At 40.3% G+C, this 20,205-nt stretch overlaps 1 protein-coding gene across 2 annotated transcripts; it reads right to left on the bottom strand.

The window, feature by feature from the left end:
- Positions 1–79: 79 nt before the first annotated feature.
- rnf165b (ring finger protein 165b) lies at positions 80–19,689 on the bottom strand. Of its 2 annotated transcripts, none has more exons than XM_017702765.2 (8): positions 19,385–19,689; positions 13,012–13,321; positions 10,242–10,376; positions 9,360–9,489; positions 8,953–9,057; positions 8,582–8,677; positions 6,678–6,781; positions 80–4,566 (listed from the first exon to the last, which is right to left on the bottom strand). In XM_017702765.2, exons 1-8 carry the CDS (start codon positions 19,443–19,445, stop codon positions 4,449–4,451), a joined length of 1,059 nt encoding a protein of 352 aa, XP_017558254.1. In that variant the 5' UTR covers positions 19,446–19,689; the 3' UTR covers positions 80–4,448. The 2 variants fall into 2 exon arrangements, with proteins under 2 accessions (XP_017558254.1, XP_037391703.1); XM_037535806.1 differs by having other exon boundaries at positions 10,242–10,373; positions 19,385–19,687.
- Between the last annotated feature and the right edge of the window lie 516 nt (positions 19,690–20,205).

Genomic DNA, 20,205 nt, shown 5'->3' with positions numbered 1-20,205 from the left:
CATTTTATTTGAAAAACACATACAAAAAGGTCATATACAAGACAAGAAATTAAAAAAGAAAGAACAGTTTGGGTTAAGCTATGCAACTTTTTGCATCATTAGTAATAAATACAGTACAAAATCCACCAAAAGTGAATCTAAGTGTTTTTTTTTCTTTTTTTTTTACGCAATATACACTTAATCTAGTTATCGTACATGATGATCATCGAGCTATTGCTTAAATATTGTCAATACATATTTTTTCCTACTTGACTATAAAATATTAATGTCAGAAAACATTGCGCAGTAACAGCAACAGCAGTGTCTTATACAAAGATAGCCACTTCCCTTTCACTGGCAGGTTATTCAATATTTTTTTTTTTCCTTTTTTTTTAACGTCAGCAGCAGAAAAAACATCAGAAAGATTTATGGTAAAATATTTTAACATATCTATCCATTCTCATACGTATATTAAAACCTGAGAAAGACATGCATTATAGAGCTTGTGCTTTAGGATCTACTGTTCATTCTGTTTTGCGAAACATAATACTATTGCTGTATGTCCAAAATCTGCTAGGGCGGTGGAGCAAAGAATAAAGACTTTAAGGCTGGTGAGGCAAATCATAGGACACGGCATGTCTTCACTCGAATCGTTTTTGTCTGCAAATAAATAGGGAGTCCCAAGTATTAACGCAACCAAGAAAGAACGCCTGTCTAATGGTCTGTGTCAGCGTCCCATGTGGCACAGACGCAATGAAGCAGGAGAGTGGTTTGCTGTCTCCGTCTGAATTTCATCCTTAAATGAATCTACCGGGTTGTAGTGTTTCGAAGTTGCACCTTTAAAGAAAATCAGTGGTGGAAGTTCACTGCAAAATATACTCCCCTAGAGAAAGGTCCAATAACGACTTGTTTGGTTTCGTCCATGTCTTCACATTAAAGTATCAAAAGAAAAAACAATGGCCATCTTAAATGTACTACAATTAGCGATAGATACATCTTCAGACAGTCGTTTAGCTCCAGACCCTGTTACGAAGTAACGAAAAACGGTTTTAAAAAAACGGGAGTGACTTAAAGTAAAGTCATGTGGTAATCACAAACATTAGCGTCAATTGATGCGAGCGGTCTCAGTGTAATATGAATCCGGCTAATGTAAAGCATCAGGATGACTCAAGGCTAATCACAGTACATCTCACTCTGCACTAAGCTGTGTTGTAATACAACCTTTTTTTAAAATGCCAGATCACTAACCAAGTTTGAAGAATCAAAGTAAAGAGAGCATGGTGCACATTTTTCCAAATGCCAGTGAGAGGGTAGCCAAGCTGAGAGTGCAAAATAGGAGATACATGCAAAACATTTCCAGTCTAAAGCGGTTTTGTCTACTAGATCACAGCTGAAGAATTCTTTGAAATTGCATTAATGGAATGTAACCAAATCCACAGCACCACACACTAACACATTTCAGCACACCCTTTTTGATTTTTTTTTTTCTCGTTTTGTCTCTTTTTCTCCTTTTAAAGTACAAATGCATGCAAAGCACTCCCATTAAAGTATGCACAATGAGGTATTTATACACGTTATGTCTATGTAAATAAATAAACAGATTAAATCGGCAAACTAAATCAAAACTTAAATACGCACCCATAGTAGCTAAAGTTAGTCATAAATTATGATTGTTAAATACTTAAGGCATTTTTTGACGCACAACATCCTGTGTAAACTATAGAATGCTGGACACAGGACGTGAGAGGAAAAAAAAGATAAAAAGATTGCTCCGTACCCTCTGAAGTAAAAACGGACACTGATGCCACAGAAGGAAGCTCAACGGACATAACACTGCTCACACATAGAAAAAAAGGCTAGCAAGGATCAGCGACACTAAACTCTCACTGTGACGATCATAACAGTAATGCCAATTTGTGGTGAAAGTGAAAGCAAAACAAAAAAGGTATGAAAGCCTGTTTCTGCCAAGTAGGAGGAAAAAAATCCTCCTTTTATCTCCTTTGACTAAATTTGTAAATATTTTGCAGAAAGTTCTCAAAGGGCTTGATTTATGTTATTTAGTTATTTTCTGATATTTTGAAATAATATGTTAACAGTTCTCAAATTGTCGACTTCTGTCGAAATCCTTTCCAAGGGTCTCTGGGCTAGCTGAGCATTTTTGCTCGATTATGGGTTGAGGTGGTTAGAGGGGTGCTATTATTGCACATGCTATTATTGGTTCATCATTGTCCTCCCCTGGTGGTGTACGATGATGTAACTAAAACTCAGATGTTTTAGACGCAGGCAAAAATAGTTTTTATGAAGGATTATGAAGAAACAAGAATTGTGTCCTTTACATGTAAAATTAGATGACAAATCACGCAAAACAGAGCCATAAAGTAACGAGGAAAAAAAAGTCAACTTTAATTTCAGGTTGACTTTAAATCTCAGGAAAAAAAAGTATTTTGGGATAGGTCATTACACTGATAATAAATCAAGATTGTGAGAAAATAAGTAATTATTTTGAGCAAATGAATCAAAATGTTGAAGGAATAAGGCATTCTTTCAAGGTAAGTCAAACTGTTAACATTACTGCTGCCAGTAATGTTCCTCTACCTGGCGGAAACAGGCCTCTGTAAAAAAGTTCTCCACTTCTTTCCTGCACAGTTCAGCACAATGCTCAAAGTGGACACCTGGGAAAGTTGGCAAACGACAGAAGCAAGCATGTGTCAGTCACTGCATTATGGCATTTCAGTGCATTGTTGTCGTCAGAAATGCTACCGAGCCATAAAGTCACATACATTTAAGCGTGAGGGTTCAAAGAATGCTGTGCATGTGATATAAGTGGAGCTAAATGGTCAATGTCAGGCTACGCTACTGCTTTTTCTATTTTTTGGATGGAGTATACCGCAGTGTACAACGTTTTTAGCACTAGTCAAAGAGACAGGTCACTGAGTGCAAATGCATAAGCAAGGGACAAGAGAAAAAATCACAATCACATCGAAGTCAGGCAACCTCATAATATAGTGCATTTACAAAAATAACAGCTAGCTACATTAAGACAACAATAAATATTATTCCAGCATTGCAGCTACTTATTTGAAATGGTGAGAAGCTGAACCAGCCCCACAGCTAGGTTGGCATAATCATTAATAGAAGGAAAACAAAAATAAGAAAGAGGAAGAAGAACAAAACAGGAAGAATGAAAACAATCAACTCAAAAATACAGCTTAGAAAAGTTATGTTTGGTATCTATAAAACAATGGCTTTTCTCCCTTTTCGTCTCCTCCAGAAATGGCAGCAACAGGTTTCATGCACAATATGACGTTAGAGCTGCTTTCTTAGCTGAGTAACTCTACATATACTGTACGTTCAAGCGATACCACACACTTACATTGCTAATGGAAACACTGAGAAGTAGGCTGTTGCTATTAGAATGTGTGCTTGTCCTACAGGCATTAAGGTATACATCTCACTCTTTGTTACGTCAGTGACAAGTTGAGAACACAGTGTCTTCAGAATTAGTAAGATATCTCTCATGCACGAACCATCCGTCCTATCCGGTATGTTCCCGAAGAAGAAAAACAAAAAAACAATAAAAAACAAAACAAAAAAAAAAAAAAAACAAATTAAAAGCCCCGGCCACTCACAGAACATGCATTTTGAAGATACTTTTCTAAGCATGGAGATTTTTCACAAGCACAAATACATACTGTCACAGCTTAAGTCAAGCCTGGCCTCGCTGTCACCATGATTACAGAAAGTACATTAAGCATCACTTCTGATAATTACAGTTAAGGATTGTTTGTTAGTATCATTTCATACAGTTGGATTCCTTGACTTGAACAAGATCATCCTTACATGTTGCTTACTTGGATTTCATTTGAAATCCACTTCACCTCCCAATCTACTCATTATATTTCACAATACCATAACGTACCATCCCCTTTCGTGGACCGTTCCCATGTAGTGCTCATTCTGAATACTTTGAGTTGATCGACTGCACTCCCTGCAGTACATCTGAGATACACGACTGACTACTTCTAACGTTTGGAAATTTAGAGGCTCTCGTAATGTTTACGTCGTAATGCAATATCAACTCTAATATTGTGAGGGAGGAGAAAGCTTAGGTTATCTGCAGTCGAGATCATCCAGGAGCTGCGCTTACTGTCCTAAATACACAGAAAGGTGCATGCAGGGGACCTTGACAGGATCTCATCGACAGACTCAGCAAAAGCCCACTGAAGTCCCACTGAAAGCTGCCTTGGACGCTCGCACAGATCTGAACATTCCTTCTCCATGAATCATCCCGCTCCTTTCAGGTTTTCACTCACGTTGTGGTTTGTCTTTAATCCTACCTGCTTCACGTCTTCGGTTGGCTCAGAAGGCAAGGTCAAAGGTGAGAGGTGATGGAGAGACAGACATTTGGCAAAGTACCCAAGAAGGGATAGGGAGAAAGGGCAGGGTTTTCACCGGCGCTACAGAAGACATCAGCTGTCCGGAGTCAGCTGCGTCTCAATGTCCACCCTGCAAATGGGACACTTCTTATTGGTCGCGAGCCACTGGTCCACACAAGCCTGATGGAAGAGGTGCATGCAGGGTAATCTCCTGACGGGGGGAGAAATACATTCGGTTAAATCATCCAGCTGAAGCACAGAGAGAAGCAATTATGCATCAATGTAGAGAAAATAAATAGGGATGTCCTGATCTGATCTGAAAGACAGATAGTGGAGCAGATTAAGGCATATTTTTATAGTATGCATTAGCCACAGTAGACCCTATGCAATTCTGAGCATCTATTATAGGGACATACCAAGATTTTTTTTTTAATATTTGCAAATATGCTGTCACGTTGATTTATGATAACTTTGAGGTTGTTATGAAGCGCATGTTTACAGTCCATCAGGGCACTGTATGGCAAAATAGAGCCCAAAGACTTTTCACTGTTACCAGCATTACATATAAAAGCTCAGAAGAGTCACTGGTTGTTTTGGATAGTAAATAAAGTGATAGATATCACAACCCCTGGTTCCTATCAACACTACTGTAAAGAAATCAGAGTCAAGGAGTTCCTCTATAATAACCCTTTCACATCAAAACACCCTGAAAGGCTGTTGTTTACATTTCATTGCCTAAATTACAGAGGAATTGGCAAAAGGGTGTAAATGTCTGCAGTAAATACCTTTCTTAAAGCAAAAAAAGAAAACAGCCCAACAGCCACTTTTTAATATCTGGAGTGGTCCTGGTTCAACTGCCCTTCATCGGTAGAAAATTTTTACGTACAGATAACCTACACTCACCGGCCACTTTATTAGGTACAGTTTCAGTTGCTTGTTAACATCAGAACGGGGAAGAAAGGGGATTTCAGTTACTTTGAATGCGGCGTGGTTGTTGGTGCCAGACGGGCTGGTCTGAGTATTTCAGAAACTGCTGATCTACTGGGATTTTCACGCACAACCATCTCTAGGGTTTACAGAGAACGGTCCGAAAAAGAGGAAATATCCAGTGAGCGGTCAGTTGTGTGGACGAAAAATGCCTTGTTGATGTGAGAGGTCAGAGGAGAATGGGCAGACTGGTTCCAGATGATAGAAAGGCAGCAGGAACTCAAATAATCAACCAAAATCTCTGAGGAACGTTTCCAACACCTTGTTGAAAGTGTGCCATGAAGAATTAAGGCAGTTCTGAAGGCAAAAGGGGGTCCAACCTTTTACTGTGTACCTAATAATGTGGCAGGTGAGTGTAACTGTACAGCTATTACAAGCTGTTATATAATTAGCTGTAGTAGAGCATTCAAATCCAAGAGAAAGGGCTAAGCCACTTTGTACATGAAATATGAAACTACCACCATAAAACAGTACACAAAACACATGATATGTATCACTTTTAAGCAGGTGGGCCTACGATTTATGTCTTGTAGGGCCAAAGTGTAGTGTTTACGGTGGAATGAGGGCCAAAAACATAAAATAACATATAAAAGGTTCAAATCCAATTTTTAAAAATGTATTTTTAGAACATTACACTATATTTTGTTACTAAAATACATCCATACAGGCCATACTTTGGGCAGTCCTGGTTAGAAATACATGCCATGACACATATACTGTACCATTTTACAATAAGAGTTTATTAATGTTTTGAAGAAGTAGTTTATTAATGGTTATTAATTAGGTCATAAACACCTTAAAACGAGCAAGTGATCTGTTATATCTGATGAATATCTGTATAAGCTTACATGTATAATGCTGACTGATGGAGAAGACAATACAAGATAATTAACCAACAAGATCTGATGTTAAAAGTATAGATTAAGGTTTGGAAAGCAACATGTTACTGTTGTCCTTTTTATTTATGTATCGTAAATAATGGTTTTATGGTGTTTATGACCTATTTAAAAACGACAAATACATTTCTAACCTTTCATAAATCCTTTATAAGGGTAGTCTTGTTGTAAAGTGGTACCATGCATACCATGACAAAGTGATTTCACAGTAGCATTTTATTGTATTTGGTATTTTATTGGCAGAAGAGGTAGTTGACATAGCACTAGCAGCCGTAGTTCCCACAAAAATCCAAATACTGGCTCGGCACTTGGTACTGGCAGATACTCAATGTTAAAATGCCTAGATTGGGATCAGGGGCAAAACAGCTGATCAGGACATCCTCAGCAATAAATATACACATCCAAGCTGCTTAGTGAAAGATATCAAGTTGTTAACTACCTCACATCCTCTCCATCCTCAAGCATCGACAGACATATTGTACACTTCTCGTCTGTGTCCAGCTCATCCTCGTCCATCCCTATTTTCAGCTCCAGTGGTCTTCTCTATAGCGAGAGTACAGGATAAAAGTTATACACAGAGGCACTTCAGTGGAATCAAACAAAGAATGTTATGGGATATGCACAGGAACGCTGGAACAACCGAAATAATAACAATATGAAAACAATATGTAACCAACGCTGAATAAATTCCTTGTGAAAGTAAGTTTAATTCAAATACGAACTGTTTAAAAAATATCCCTGTAGAAAGAACAGATCCTCTGACCAATAATCCACCACTAAGAAGGAAAGAATTCCTCATATCCAATCCAATAAATATAAAGATGATGAAAACTATACTAAAGGAAAAATATCCTCATTGAGAGGAGCCAGCTGAGGTGGTTCGGGCATCTGATTCGGCTGCCCCCTGAACACCTCCCGGTAGGGGTGTACCAGGCACGGCCTACCGGGATAAGACCCCGGGGTCGTCCTAGGACCTCCCGCTGGAGGGATTACATCTCCAAGTTGGCCTGGGAGCTGCTTGGGGTCCCTGGCAATGAGCTGGAGGAAGTTACGGGTGACATCTGGGATTCTCTGCTCTCCCAACTGCTACCGAGACCCTATCTTGATTAAGCGGTTAACGACGACGACAATGTTGTTGATGATCCTCAATGTTGATTCTCCATTAATATTTTACAGATTACCAAAACATCAAAGACATACTAGTTAGAAATGCTGCTATCTACAGACCACTTATAATTACGGTCCTAAAATTTGATTGGCTGAGCGGCGTTGTAAAATACACGATATACGCACGCCTATGAGCGCATCACAACTGAATTCTGTAGTACTGCGCCATGTGATGAAAACCCTTTGTGGTGTTAATGGAATAATCTTTGACTCTCATGCTGCTTTCTGTTTAAACCGAGGAGCAGACAACTTATTTTCTCAACTAGAACAATGCTGGTCAGCTAGCTAAAAGGGTAAAAGATAACAAACATGCTAAGAAACGTCATCAAACATATAACAGGTTTGAATGAAAGTACTCACAATTCACAGAAAAACAGCAATATAAAAGACTAAAGAATGTCACATGAATACACGAAGCTTACATACTTAAAATGCCCATGTTTCAATCAGAGGCAGCATCAAACCCAGGCTGAACCTCAAACCGATCTGTATTTCCTAAATAGTGTGCAAGGCTGAATCCCAAATGACTGTTGTTTTAGCTATATATTGCACTGCTGGATGCAGGAGCCAGTATTTAAATTCCTTCATAGTGCACTATGTAGGGAGCAGGGAGTTATTTGAGATTCAGTCCAGCATTTGAAGAGTGATATAAGACTTTATATATCACCAAAAAGTAATAATAAAGTGAAAGTTATTGACAGTCTATGTTATGATATGTTCATTATTATACAACAAAAAGTTAGCAGGTTCAGTGCTGTTGGTGAGCTTGTGATTGAAGTAAGAAGCATACAACATCATTTTGAATGCAAACCTGTAGAATGTGTAAAGAAACTTCTCAAACGACAAAATCAGAAGGATTTGAAACACTCCAGCTGCCTACTGAAAGGTCTTGGAATGGTCTTAAAATAAGCGTCACTTGGTTTGACACTTTGCTTCCTAACATAATGAACTATGTCTGGCACAAGTGTCCAAATACCTTCTGGTGTCACTGTATATGTTTAGATTTTTTTTCCATTTGTTTTCTGTATTCTTCAGATTCTTGCATATATAATGACAAAGTAATGTTTTCCTGAAATACTTTAACAAACATTAGTGTAGAAAACAAATATAAAGGTCACCCCTCAAGTTTACTCTTTTTGTATACTGTACATATACGTTTAATTCAGCTGAGCTCACCTTTTTGTACTTATGAGGGAATGTAAACCTCTCAATGGTGGTTTGCACAGCCCCTCGGTTCACATTACCGAGCCTGTCTTCCAGCTGTAAAAGCTCCTGTAATCAAAAACACATGCATTCATATTGGCTCTCTTGAAAGTGTTCTTCTTTTATACAAGAAGGCTTATAGAAGAAAGTTTAAAATAACCATCTACAAAAAGCTGAAGCGTTGGCCTATTAGCCATATTTTGTCAACAGTTTCTGAAAAGCACGGCCTTTTATTGAAGGTTGTGTTTTGTAAATTAGTTGATCCATTAATAAGTACCTCTCCTGGCTGAATTAAGAAATGTTTAGTGAGAGAAGAGCCGAGTCAGGATGGTATCTGACAGTACCTCGTAGCTTTCTCGCACAGCGGTGGCATGGCGAGAGGGATTGAGGCCTTGCAGGGTCAACAGATGTAACTGGGGATACGGGTAGTTTCTGATCTCATGGACAACCTGTAAAAAACGGCACCATTAGATAATCTGAATCTGGATTATTTCTAATGTAATTCAGTTGCTGTGAGATTAGAATAAACATTTCTATGAGCCTGATCTCATAATCTGTTCCACAGATTTAGATTCATTCTAACATTAGAGACTGTGGGGATTATTTACCAAAAAAAATGCAAATCTGCTAAAGCCATCACAGTAGTGGTACCATTTCCTACTCAGTTTGCATATTTTCTTCTCAATACGACCTGAATGGTCCTCACTTAATGTTACTAGCTTCATTTATAAAACAGATCTAAGAGGCATACCACTTGTGCTGAGGATGCATTCCTGGGGAAATGGTGCAGCCTGGGAGAGGCCAGGTAGTGCTGATAGTGCTGAGGGAGCTGAGGGACGTGGTACTGTGGGTGAGGCAGTCCAGGGTCCACACTCAAATCCCTGAGAAGAGAGTTACAATCGTTCATGTAAAGAAATTCTCTTCTTTCATTCAAATATCCTCTGAAACTTACATGGAAACAATTGCTAAGCAAATGGTAATAGAAAAGGACGAAACAATTCTGTTTTGAGGGCCCATGTCATGGAAAACCCTTGTTTTCCTTGCTTTTTAGAAATAAAAGAGTGCATAGACACTATCAGAGTTTCAAAACATATAATTCCATGCAATCCATACAGTCCATGTAAGAATACTTAAGCTGACAATTTTGAATTCATTATTTTTGTGATGTCACAAAAACCAACAGCTGTTTAGCCTACTGCCGTTTAGCTCTGCCCATTCACACTGCAGTGTTTCAGCCTGGACTGCATTTTGAATGAGGCACAATATATCATATCCAATCAGAGCAGTAATCATTTACATATATCAATCGTAAAGGCACACAGAATATTTCATTCTAAGGGAGGTTGGAAAAATGTAAATGTCATGGGCTATTTAATACAGTAGTAACATAGTAAGTGCTAATAGTTGCGCTAAACGTAGTCATTAACAATCATTCATGAGAAATGGGCTTTTGTTTCTAGCAGTATCTGAGCTCAGGAGATACATTCTCTAGAGAGACAAGCACTTTTTGTAAGTCATTCTGGATAAGAGCGTCATGTAAATGAGGAACAGTACTTCACTAAAATGACACGGTGGTGACAAAGAGACAAAATTAAGCCATTTTCCAGAAAAAAATAGCAGAATATGTAATTACCAATCTGTTCCTTCAGCAAGGTAGCGTGGCTGCTGTGGGACAGGTGGAGGAGGAGGGACATGGATAGAAGGGGCGTATTCATAGGGGGGGCGCAGCGTCTGGGGATGGTGGGGCGTTCTCTCTTGGGCATGTCTGCTTAAAAGAACCAATTCCAGCATAATTCAGTTGTTAAGATGTATCCAAAGAGTGGTTTGATGTGAAATGTGAAATATTGTTGTGAAATTTATTGACTCTAAGATTACTTTGCAGTGGTCCTGATAGGAACCAGGGGTTACACTGTCTAGAAAGCCATCTTTAAGGACTATCTTTCCTGAAAACAACTTGCATGTATCTTTCTGCCTGCATGTAGAACCCCAATTCCAAAAAAATCGGGACGCTCTGTAAAATGTAAATAGATGTAAATAAAAACAGAATGCAATGATCTGCAAATCTCACAGATTTTATTCACAGTAGAGCACAGAACACATATAAGATGTTAAAAGTGGGACATTTGACTATTTTATGAAAAACATGAACTCTTTTAGAAAATAATGGCAGCAAAAGTTGGGACAGGGCCATGTCTACCATTGTGTAGCATTCCTGCTTCTTTTAGGAATTCTGTAAAGGTCTGGGAAGTGAGAAGACCAGTTGCTGTAGTTTTGGGAGAGGAATGTTGTTCCATTCTTGTCTGATGTAGGATTATAGCTGCTCAACAGTCCTGGGTCTTCTTTGTCGGATTGTTCATTTCATGATGCGCCAAATGTTTTCTATTGGTGCAAGGTCACATTTAGAGAGTACTGCTGTGTAAAACTCGATCAGAAGCTAGCAAGTGTCAAATGAGTCCACAACATCACCACAAATGTCTTTCAAATTTTGATTCATCTGTCCACAGAACAGTTTTCCATTTTGCCTCAGGGCATTTTAAACAAACTTTGGCCCAGAGAACATGGCAGCGTTTCTGGATCCTGTTTATATATGGCTTCTTCTTCGCATGATGCAGCTTAACCTTGCATTTGTGGATTGAATGGCGAACTGTGTTTATAATGATTTCTGGAAGCGTTCCTGAGCCCATGCAGTGATTTTCAGATCAGAGTCATGCCTGCTGTTAATACAGCACCGTCTGAGGGCCCGAAGATCATGAGCATCCAATACTGACCATTGGTCTCGTCCCTGGCGTACCGGGATTTCTCCAGATTCTCTGAATCTTTTGACGATATTTGTACTGTAAATGGTGGGATATCTAAAGTCTTCACAATTTTATGTTAAGGAACATCTTTAGACAGTTTTTCAGATTGGCGAACCCCTGCCCATCTTTGCTTCTGAGAGACTCTGCTTCTCTAAAATGTTCTTTCTATACCCAGTCATGTGAGTTAGCTGCAAACTGCTCCTTCAGTTGCTTTTTTTTTCTGGTACCACTTACTTTTCCAGTCTCTTGTTGCCCTGTCCCCACTTTTCTGAGATGCATTGTTGCCATCAAGCTCTAAATGAGATGATGTTTTTCATGGAATGGTAAAATGTCTCATTTTTAACATCTGATATGTGTTAAATGTTCTATTGTGAATAAAATCTGCAAATCATTGTGTTCTGTTTTTATTTGCGTTTTACGCAGCGTACCAGCTTTTTTGGAAAAGGGGTTGTATGTTAAAATTACTTTTTAGGCCAAGACCTTACTTCAAAACTATTGTAAAACAATGTCATCATATATCATATTTACATATTTACATTAAACACTTTTATAGGCATTGAACAATTTTGACATTTGGTTCCATTGCTGTGAACAATTCTAACTCAGTATGTTTTTTTCTAGAACAGCATGTTTCACATGAAACCATCTGAATGACTTGGTTTACTTTGGACTTTGGAAAATTTATAAGAGAAAGGAAAACTTAAAATTCTTAACTTAAATGTATTTAAATGTAACTTAAATGCACGATTATATGTGAGATAGTATGTGCAATGCAAATAAACACAGAAAGCAGTCATTTGTAAATCCACTTTCACCTGTATTTAAATAAAAACAATGCAAAAACAAGATATTTACCGTTTTATCTTATCAGCTTCACTGGTTTTTGTAAATGTACATTAATTCTGAAATTGATGCCTGCAACACGTAGCGACTTTGACTGGGAATCTTAAACAGGGGACGGCATGAGCTCAGCTTGTCAGTAAACAGCCTTCATTACTACATTCACAATAACAGCCAGAATGCAGAAGAGAATGAAGAGCTCATCTAAAACAGACTGATGCATAGTCACCTTTCCAGATTGTTTATAGAAATAATGTACATCATGTACTCCGAGCCATCCAGGATCATCTTTATTGTTACCAGCATAGTGTAATGAGTGTATATTAACAAAACACACATACAAAAAGCTCATGAATTTTAATAAAGGTAAAACAGGAACTACTAATCACTGCTTTCTGTTTGCATTAGCACTTCAAATACTGTCACAACTGATTTGGAACTGGGGTTTGTAGGTTAATGTTACAACATGCCATTTCTGTTGGTCCACTGATCATGAAATCTTCACACTACGAAAAAGGCTGGTGGAATTCTCAAATGGTGTGGAATAAAAGACCCAGAGGCAGGAGTATCCCCTACACATTTTAGTGTTTGCCATGCTTCCAACACAGCTGATCTGAGTGGTAAGTTATGCAACAAGCCTTTCCTGAATTGAAGTGGATGTGTCACAGCAGGAAAACACAAAAATGTGCAGGACAGGGGACCAGGGACGGAAAGCCATGCATTAAAACAATACATCTGAATGTTAACAAGGTACCATGATCATACCTGGGCTGTGGAAGGATCCTCCTGTGCTGTGCCTCCAGGATCTGCTGCTGGATGAGGTATTGCTGGTGTAAAGCCTGAGGTAGGAAAGGGGGGCCTTGGATGTCCTGGAACTGCGGCGCTGGCATGTGGCTGAGGGGCGGATGGAGCGGGGCGGCTGGCTGGTGCGTCGGGGCGAGGTGCGGGTTCATCCCCGTCTGAGATTGTCCTGGATGGGGCATTGGGAAGTCAACAGGGATCTGGGCCTGGGGGCTTACGTGGAAATGCCGGCAAGAGGTAGCATGGCTATGCTGATGCCTGTTAAACTGAGATCCTGCAAGAACAACGATACCACATGAAATAACATCGGGCACAGAAAGGCTGGTCTTTAGGTGAATGTTTGAGCCCTGTTTCGGATGTCACCTGGACTAAGTTTGCAGAGTTTCTTTTTAACTAAAATCCATGAATATGGTAATGGGTGTAATGAAGAATGCAGGGTGAGGCAGAGTGCTTTGTGTAGACTTTACTGGCTTGAAATACTACCAGGCCATCTCGGTGTTAGTTGGCAGCAGTGCATGTGGTTTGCTTTAGGTTCTCAATGTCGCTTCTCACCTCCCAGCAGCTGACACTTGGACAGATGTGAGTGAGTGACTATTATTTACTGACTATTCCAAGCAGCTAGCCGAGCCTCTCAGAGGGAGTTCCTTGGCCAGCTGATGGAGTCCACACCTGCTGCTGCTTCAAGTGCTCTGCTAAATCTATGGCTTTGGCTCAGACTGATTCATCAAGTCTTCATGAGGTGGCTCCAACAGTTGCAGTGAAAAAAGCATGCAGTAAAACGTCGTAGTAAAATGTTACTGCAAAAATAATTACAATAAAGGAAGAAATAAAAATAAGGCTGTCCCAGAAAACGTGTATGATGGAATACTGGCATGCTTTAAAGGGGAATTCCACCAATTATTCACATTTTCTGCATAATTCAGTGGAAGACATGTACACAGTCATTAGGAGTGGTTTGATATGAAATGGTTCTTTGTAGTGAAAATTACAGGTTTTGATTTATTTAGAGGTGGTGACAGGAACCAGGGGTCATTATGGGGGGGGGGGGGTTTACCTGGGGACGGTCTCGTCTTATAATGCCCTGCATATAACACTCTGCAGTTTAAAAAAGTTTATATTTTAGGCTAAAAATCTTCAGTCTTCTGTCTCAAAACTACCATAATAAAGCCCTGCAGGCATTCATTCAAACTATTTTCGGTAATGTAGCTTTCAGTGGCATTAACAGCTTCGTATTTCTGGTTCCCATCACCGCCACTGTGAATAATTCTGGCTAAATAAGTTTCTCCAGAGTGGAGCATTTCACACCAAACCACTCTGAATGAACTTTGTTTGCATCTTGAGTTTCATTTAGCAGAAATGTTGAGGAAAAAAAAATCAATGCAATTTCCCTTTAAGTAATTAATAACAAATAAAAAGTAAAACTGTGAACAGTTGTGTCCCGGTCATGTGAAGGTGTGCTGAAACACAAAGTGGTGATCTGAAAAAGACACTAAATTAGCAAATAATGACGAGAATCAGCACAGAGCTGCGTAAGCAAGAATGAAACCTAATGTGCAGCTTCTTAACATTTCCGGATGAAGATGTAAAAATAAAAAGGTGAATCCAATGTGGATAAACACGTCTACACAGGAGAAATGCATGAACCTCAAAAGGCATTGGCAGAGTAATAAGCAAGCTATGGCTCATATCTTTTGTTTTCCCCCCACTTTGGGAGCTTCTTGTGCACTCCCAGTCCATCTCCTGCATACTTCAGAAAAAAGCAGGGACTTCACAAGGGTTCCCCACCCGGTCCAGTTTTATTCTGCTACAGCTCCCAGTATACATGTGTCATGTAATCTGGAGCTGCAAGGCAGTAATTAGACATTTCAAACTAGAAAACCTTGGACTGGCTTGGTGTACCAAGCACTAGATTACAAACCTCTGGGCTATAGAAACAAAACAAAGGCCTATATAGTACTACAAAGAAAGGTATTAATTCTCCCTTTTATTAGTGAAAAAGCATGGCATACCAGTTTGGGAGCAAAATCAGCAGAAAAATCCAGACCAGACATTGGAGGAGGGGGAAAAAGTCTGATACAGTCCTGTAACAAATCTATCCTAAAATTTCGGAGTATTGCTTCTGGTGTTTATGTAGCCTGAGCATGACAAACTACTTGATGATCATGTAGGTGTAAAATTAGTTCATTTTAAACATCCGAGTGGTATTAGCTGACATTCAAGGATTCAATATCTGTATTGAAAAAGAAAAAGTGGTATTGAGCAGTGTCTACTTAAACAAAACAAAAAAAACAAACACCCTCACACTGGACATCAAACTGCAGCGAAGGTGGTGACGTGGAATTCTGATCATAAACCACATCCTAGACGTCTGAAACACTTTAACTTTGGCATTTCCTTTTCAACGCATATCCAAGTCTAGTCTGGACCAGTTCATGATTATTATGTTAGAAACATAACGCAGCCAGTAATATGAACCTTTACAGAAGAAGACGTCATAAATCCTGTTTCTTTTTTTTTTTTTTTCCTAAGGATGCACTGATATGGGAATTGTGGGGTAACGCAGACAGGCAAAGTATTTCATGTACTCATCTTTCATCTTTTGATGCATGAACATTTATAAAACATGGGACTAGATCCAGCTCAGCTCAGCACCCCAGCGTCGCCCAAATTCTGGAGTACAACAAACCCGTCGTCAAACTTGTCAAATCTAAACATCTGTCTGATGCATTTTTTTTTTTTCCTGCCGGCACGATTCCAATATCACTGTGCATCCCTATTTTTCTTTTTCAGTTAAAGCTCCAGAACAAAATGGCTTAAGACAGTGAAATAAAATGGTGAACCCAATGTAGGTGAATAATTCTACACAAAATGAGAAATGTGTGTAATCGTCGTAAAGCAAAATGTGATCAGAAGCTGTGGCCTGTGTGTTTTATCTCCCCTGTTCAGGGTGGCTTGTGTGTACACTTCTGGTGAACCTCCTGTTTGACCTGTACATTCACAGGCATGAAGGCCCAACTACATAAATTGTGAATCCAGGAGGACAAAAAATTAAGCGAAGGCATTATGAGCAAAAGACACTGAAATTATGTTTAATATAATGTGCAATGAATTCCACCCAGTGCCAGAATGTCTTCCAAGTGTTAGTGGGAAAAAGAATAAATCACAGAGATGGAATGCTTGGATACCTCCACACACCACAGAATAGGGACGTCTACATTGCATTAGGATCATTTACTGGGAGAAGACTTAAAGGTGCAGTTCAATATTTTCATAGCCAATAACACTTGAAAGTTATTAGGAATATCCAATTTAACAAAAAATAAAAAAATAGTAATTACAGTTCAGTAAATGGAGAGGCAGTACTAAATTCTGCCCTAATGCCTTTGAAAACACAAGAACAATAAAGAACCCAAAAGTCAAGGGGGTAATCATACTGCACCTTCAAGTGCCTAAATAATCAACATAAATGACCACAAACTCATAGAAGGCCTCATGATGAAAAAGCAAGGAAATCAATCTATCTTTGTCACAGCAGGAGGGAGGAGGTGGGGGGAAGACAATAAATGGAAATCAGCAAGAAGCACACTGGAGGTTAGGAAAAATACTATATTCTTTATTGAAAAATATTAGTATAGGTGGATCTGTGTCATAATAATAATTCCATGCAACAAATAAAACAACATTGACCAAAGGCAAGGCCCACCATGCTCCGTACAGGGTTAACAGAACAAAAGCAGCATCCAATGAGCAGATGTGTTGGCTACAGCACATTACAGTACAGCAGGGTACATCTTTTCTACAGAAAGATTACATTGGAGTCTAATCAATGTAGAATAAAATAATATGAATAATGTGATTCATGCATTGAAATCTATTACCAGAACAAAAGGTAGAGAAACCACAACCAAACAATAGACATTTCCACTCTAATAGAGGATATCTGTAGCAGTGCAGGAAATAAACATCCCTGTGAAATGGATAGCATTTTGGGATTTGTTAGTGCAGAGATTGGGCCAGGTGCCTCATTAATTTGAGTGATTTTATACTGGTAGCTATGGAAGCCTTCAAGCTACATTCAAAGCCATGTGGTCTGTGTGACCAACACAGGCGCAGTGCAACAAACCTGCGTGGGCTTTTGTCTTACGTCTAGCATTTCCCCACTGATTAAAGACTTTTGATGCGACCTGCGTCCAAAACACAGCATTTTTAATATGCCCAATTGGGGGGAAAACAATGAAGCCCACACACAAAGGAGGAGTACAATGCACCTTTGCGTGTTGGAAAGGGATTGTGCGTTATATTATTATATTTTTTTTTTTCTGAAATTGGTTCAAGAACATTTAACAGCAAAATGCATCCACTTTACAGGAATTTACACATGTTGACTACCAAGGCTGGATGGGAGGTACATGAGTCACTTCTCTAATGCTACTGTATATGGGTTAACTATGGCAACTTAACAGAGAAAGACAAACCTTATTCTAAACGTGTTAGCTTTTTTTTTTTAGTCTTTAACATAAGGGAGTACAGTCTTGGGTGCTTAAATACCAATGTCGTCTTCTGATGGAAAGAGGAAATGAAGAAGGGGATCACAAAACAGCTAAATGCAGAGAACAGGCAGAGGCCACACCACACAGCAGCAGATGATCATTAGCTACACAATGGAGGGGGGACGACAAAGATCTGATAATGCAGAATGTAGAGCCAGCCTCGATACTATGAGACAGGAAATAAGAACAGAAATAAAAGCACAATGAAATCGTTGATGCCACTCCATGGAAATCAGTGCCACGCTAGCTTTAGTTAACTGGCTGGCTAGTCAGCCGGGCAGCTAGTAGGACGTTGTGAGCAAGCTAAAGCAGTTAGCGAGCTGGCTAGGTAGCTCCAGCTGGCGGAAATTCTCGCCCGTGTGTGACTGAGAGCCGCGGTCAAATGGTGGATCCGTAAAAGCATCAATACACACTCACCGGCCACTTTATTAGCTACACCCTGCTAGTAAAAAGGCTGGACCCCCTTTCGCCTTCAGACCTGCCTTAATTCTTCGTGGCACACTATCAACAAGGTGTTGGAAACGTTCCTCACAGATTTTGGTTGGTTATTTGAGTTCCTGCTGCCTTTCTAGTTATCAGCTGGACCCAGTCTGCCCATTCTCCTCTGACCTCTCATATCAACAAGGCATTTTGGTCCACACAACTGACCGCTCACTGGATATTTCCTCTTTTTCGGACCGTTCTCTGTAAACCCTAGAGATGGTTGTGCGTGAAAATCCCAGCAGATCAGCAGTTTCTGAAATACTCAGACCAGCCCGTCTGGCACCAACAACCACGCCACGTTCAAAGCCCCTTAAATCCCCTTTCTTCCCCGTTCTGGTGCTCGGTCTGCACTTCAGCAAGTTGTCTTGACCACCTCTACATGCCTAAATGCGTTGAGTTGCGGCCATTTGATTGGCTGATTAGCTATTTGTGTTAAGCAACTGAACAGGTGTGCCTAATAAAGTGGCCGGTGAGTGTATACTTAGCAGGCCCCAGGCAGTTGCCGGTATCGCTACACGTTCCCAAGAAATAGGACAATTTTGGAAACAGCTGTTAAGATCGCCCCTCATAACGTTACAAACTAAGCGGCTAGCGGATTACCTAGCTACGCGCTAGCTAAACAAACAGCGCCAGAATAAGGAATAAAACATTCACACCGCGGCCGCATCGGTCAGAAACAGGCACAAATGTCGACTCTGTGGACCTTTACCGCTCTACAGATGGCGGTTCACGTTTGTCGGCTTTTACAAACGAGCACAAGAGGCAAGCCAGCGCGCAAGTCCGCCAAATGGCTACTGTTTAGGCCTTCGATAGGCATTAGCAACGGTAGCTAAGCTAACCTACCCTAACCATCTTAGTCGCGCACGGATTAATATTCCGCAGTAATTTGGAGGCCACGAAGCTCGGAGTTAACACCACGGTTGAGATTCAAAGTGCTCCCAGTCGGTCATCGTTAAGTCAGTTCGCCAGTTGATTAAGACTCGACCGTAAAACGTTTGCTAGCTGGCTGGCTAACAGATTAGCTTGCCCTCAAAAACAGAAATCAGTCATGCAAACGGGGTTTTTTCTCAAACCCTCCCTGGCCGTTTAGCTTTGCTTGCTAGCAAGAAGAGGGCAAACCACAATCAGTCTGTTTACCACTTTGGCAACACGACCTGAATCGCAACATTACCGCCAAGGTCGATTTGGTTTGGCTGGTGAAAGTGGTCGTGCCTGGCTGGTTATGTTAGCAAGCAAGGGCTACGTTTTCTGACGACTCCGTAGATAAACATTACTCGTTCAAGACAAGCAAATGGAATAAATACCTCTATTTCGTACAGAGCCGAAAACTGGAAGAACCAGGTATCCAACGTGCACTAACACCATGTTTGAGCTCTTCGTATCGTTTAACAGTCTTTAAATAGATGGCTCAAAATACTCTCCACTACCAAAAAAAAAAAAAAGAAAGAAATATCTAACGTTACATTCAGGCGGACCGTGCAGTCGCCTTGAGGACAAAGAGAGAGAGAGCGGCGGACTGCTGTATGATGAGCACAAAGCTCTGACATGAGGATGTCGCCGCTGTCAGCCACCGCTGGGGGCGCTGCCGGACGTAAAACAGACGCCTCCGCTCTTTAGAGCGCTCCCACGTTTTCAGGCGTAACATGAGACTAACACGAGGAAAGGCCAAATTCTCACGCCGAGGTCCATTTGATCAGTGGTGAGTTAAGGTAGAGACGACCTAGATAAAATATTAGTCCAGTAAAAGAAGTTCCTCCCTTTAGACCTCCGCTTGGGTAAACATACAAAAGTATTTGGCTTCAAATGTGCTTGAGTATGGAACTTGGAATGTTACCTCACTGGAGGGGAAGTAGCCTGAGTTGGTGCGCGAGGTTGAGAGATACCGGCTAGATGTAGTCGGGCTCACCTCAACACACAGCTTGGGCTCTGGGTCCAATCTCCTTGAGAGGGCTGGACTTTATTCTTTTGTGGGGTTGCCCATGGTGAGAGGCGACGGGCAGGTGTGGGCTTTCTCATAGCCCCTCGACTCGGCGCCTGTATGCTGGGGTTTTCTCCGGTGGACGAGGGTAGCTTCCCGACGCCTTCGGGTTGGGGAACGGGTCCTGACTGCTGTCTGTGCTTATGC

The sequence above is a fragment of the Pygocentrus nattereri genome, chromosome 28, assembly GCF_015220715.1.
Source record: "Pygocentrus nattereri isolate fPygNat1 chromosome 28, fPygNat1.pri, whole genome shotgun sequence".
Classification (NCBI taxonomy): domain Eukaryota; kingdom Metazoa; phylum Chordata; class Actinopteri; order Characiformes; family Serrasalmidae; genus Pygocentrus; species Pygocentrus nattereri.
The sequence above is the reverse complement of the archived record's forward strand: the minus strand, read 5'-3'. Positions and strand labels throughout refer to the sequence as shown.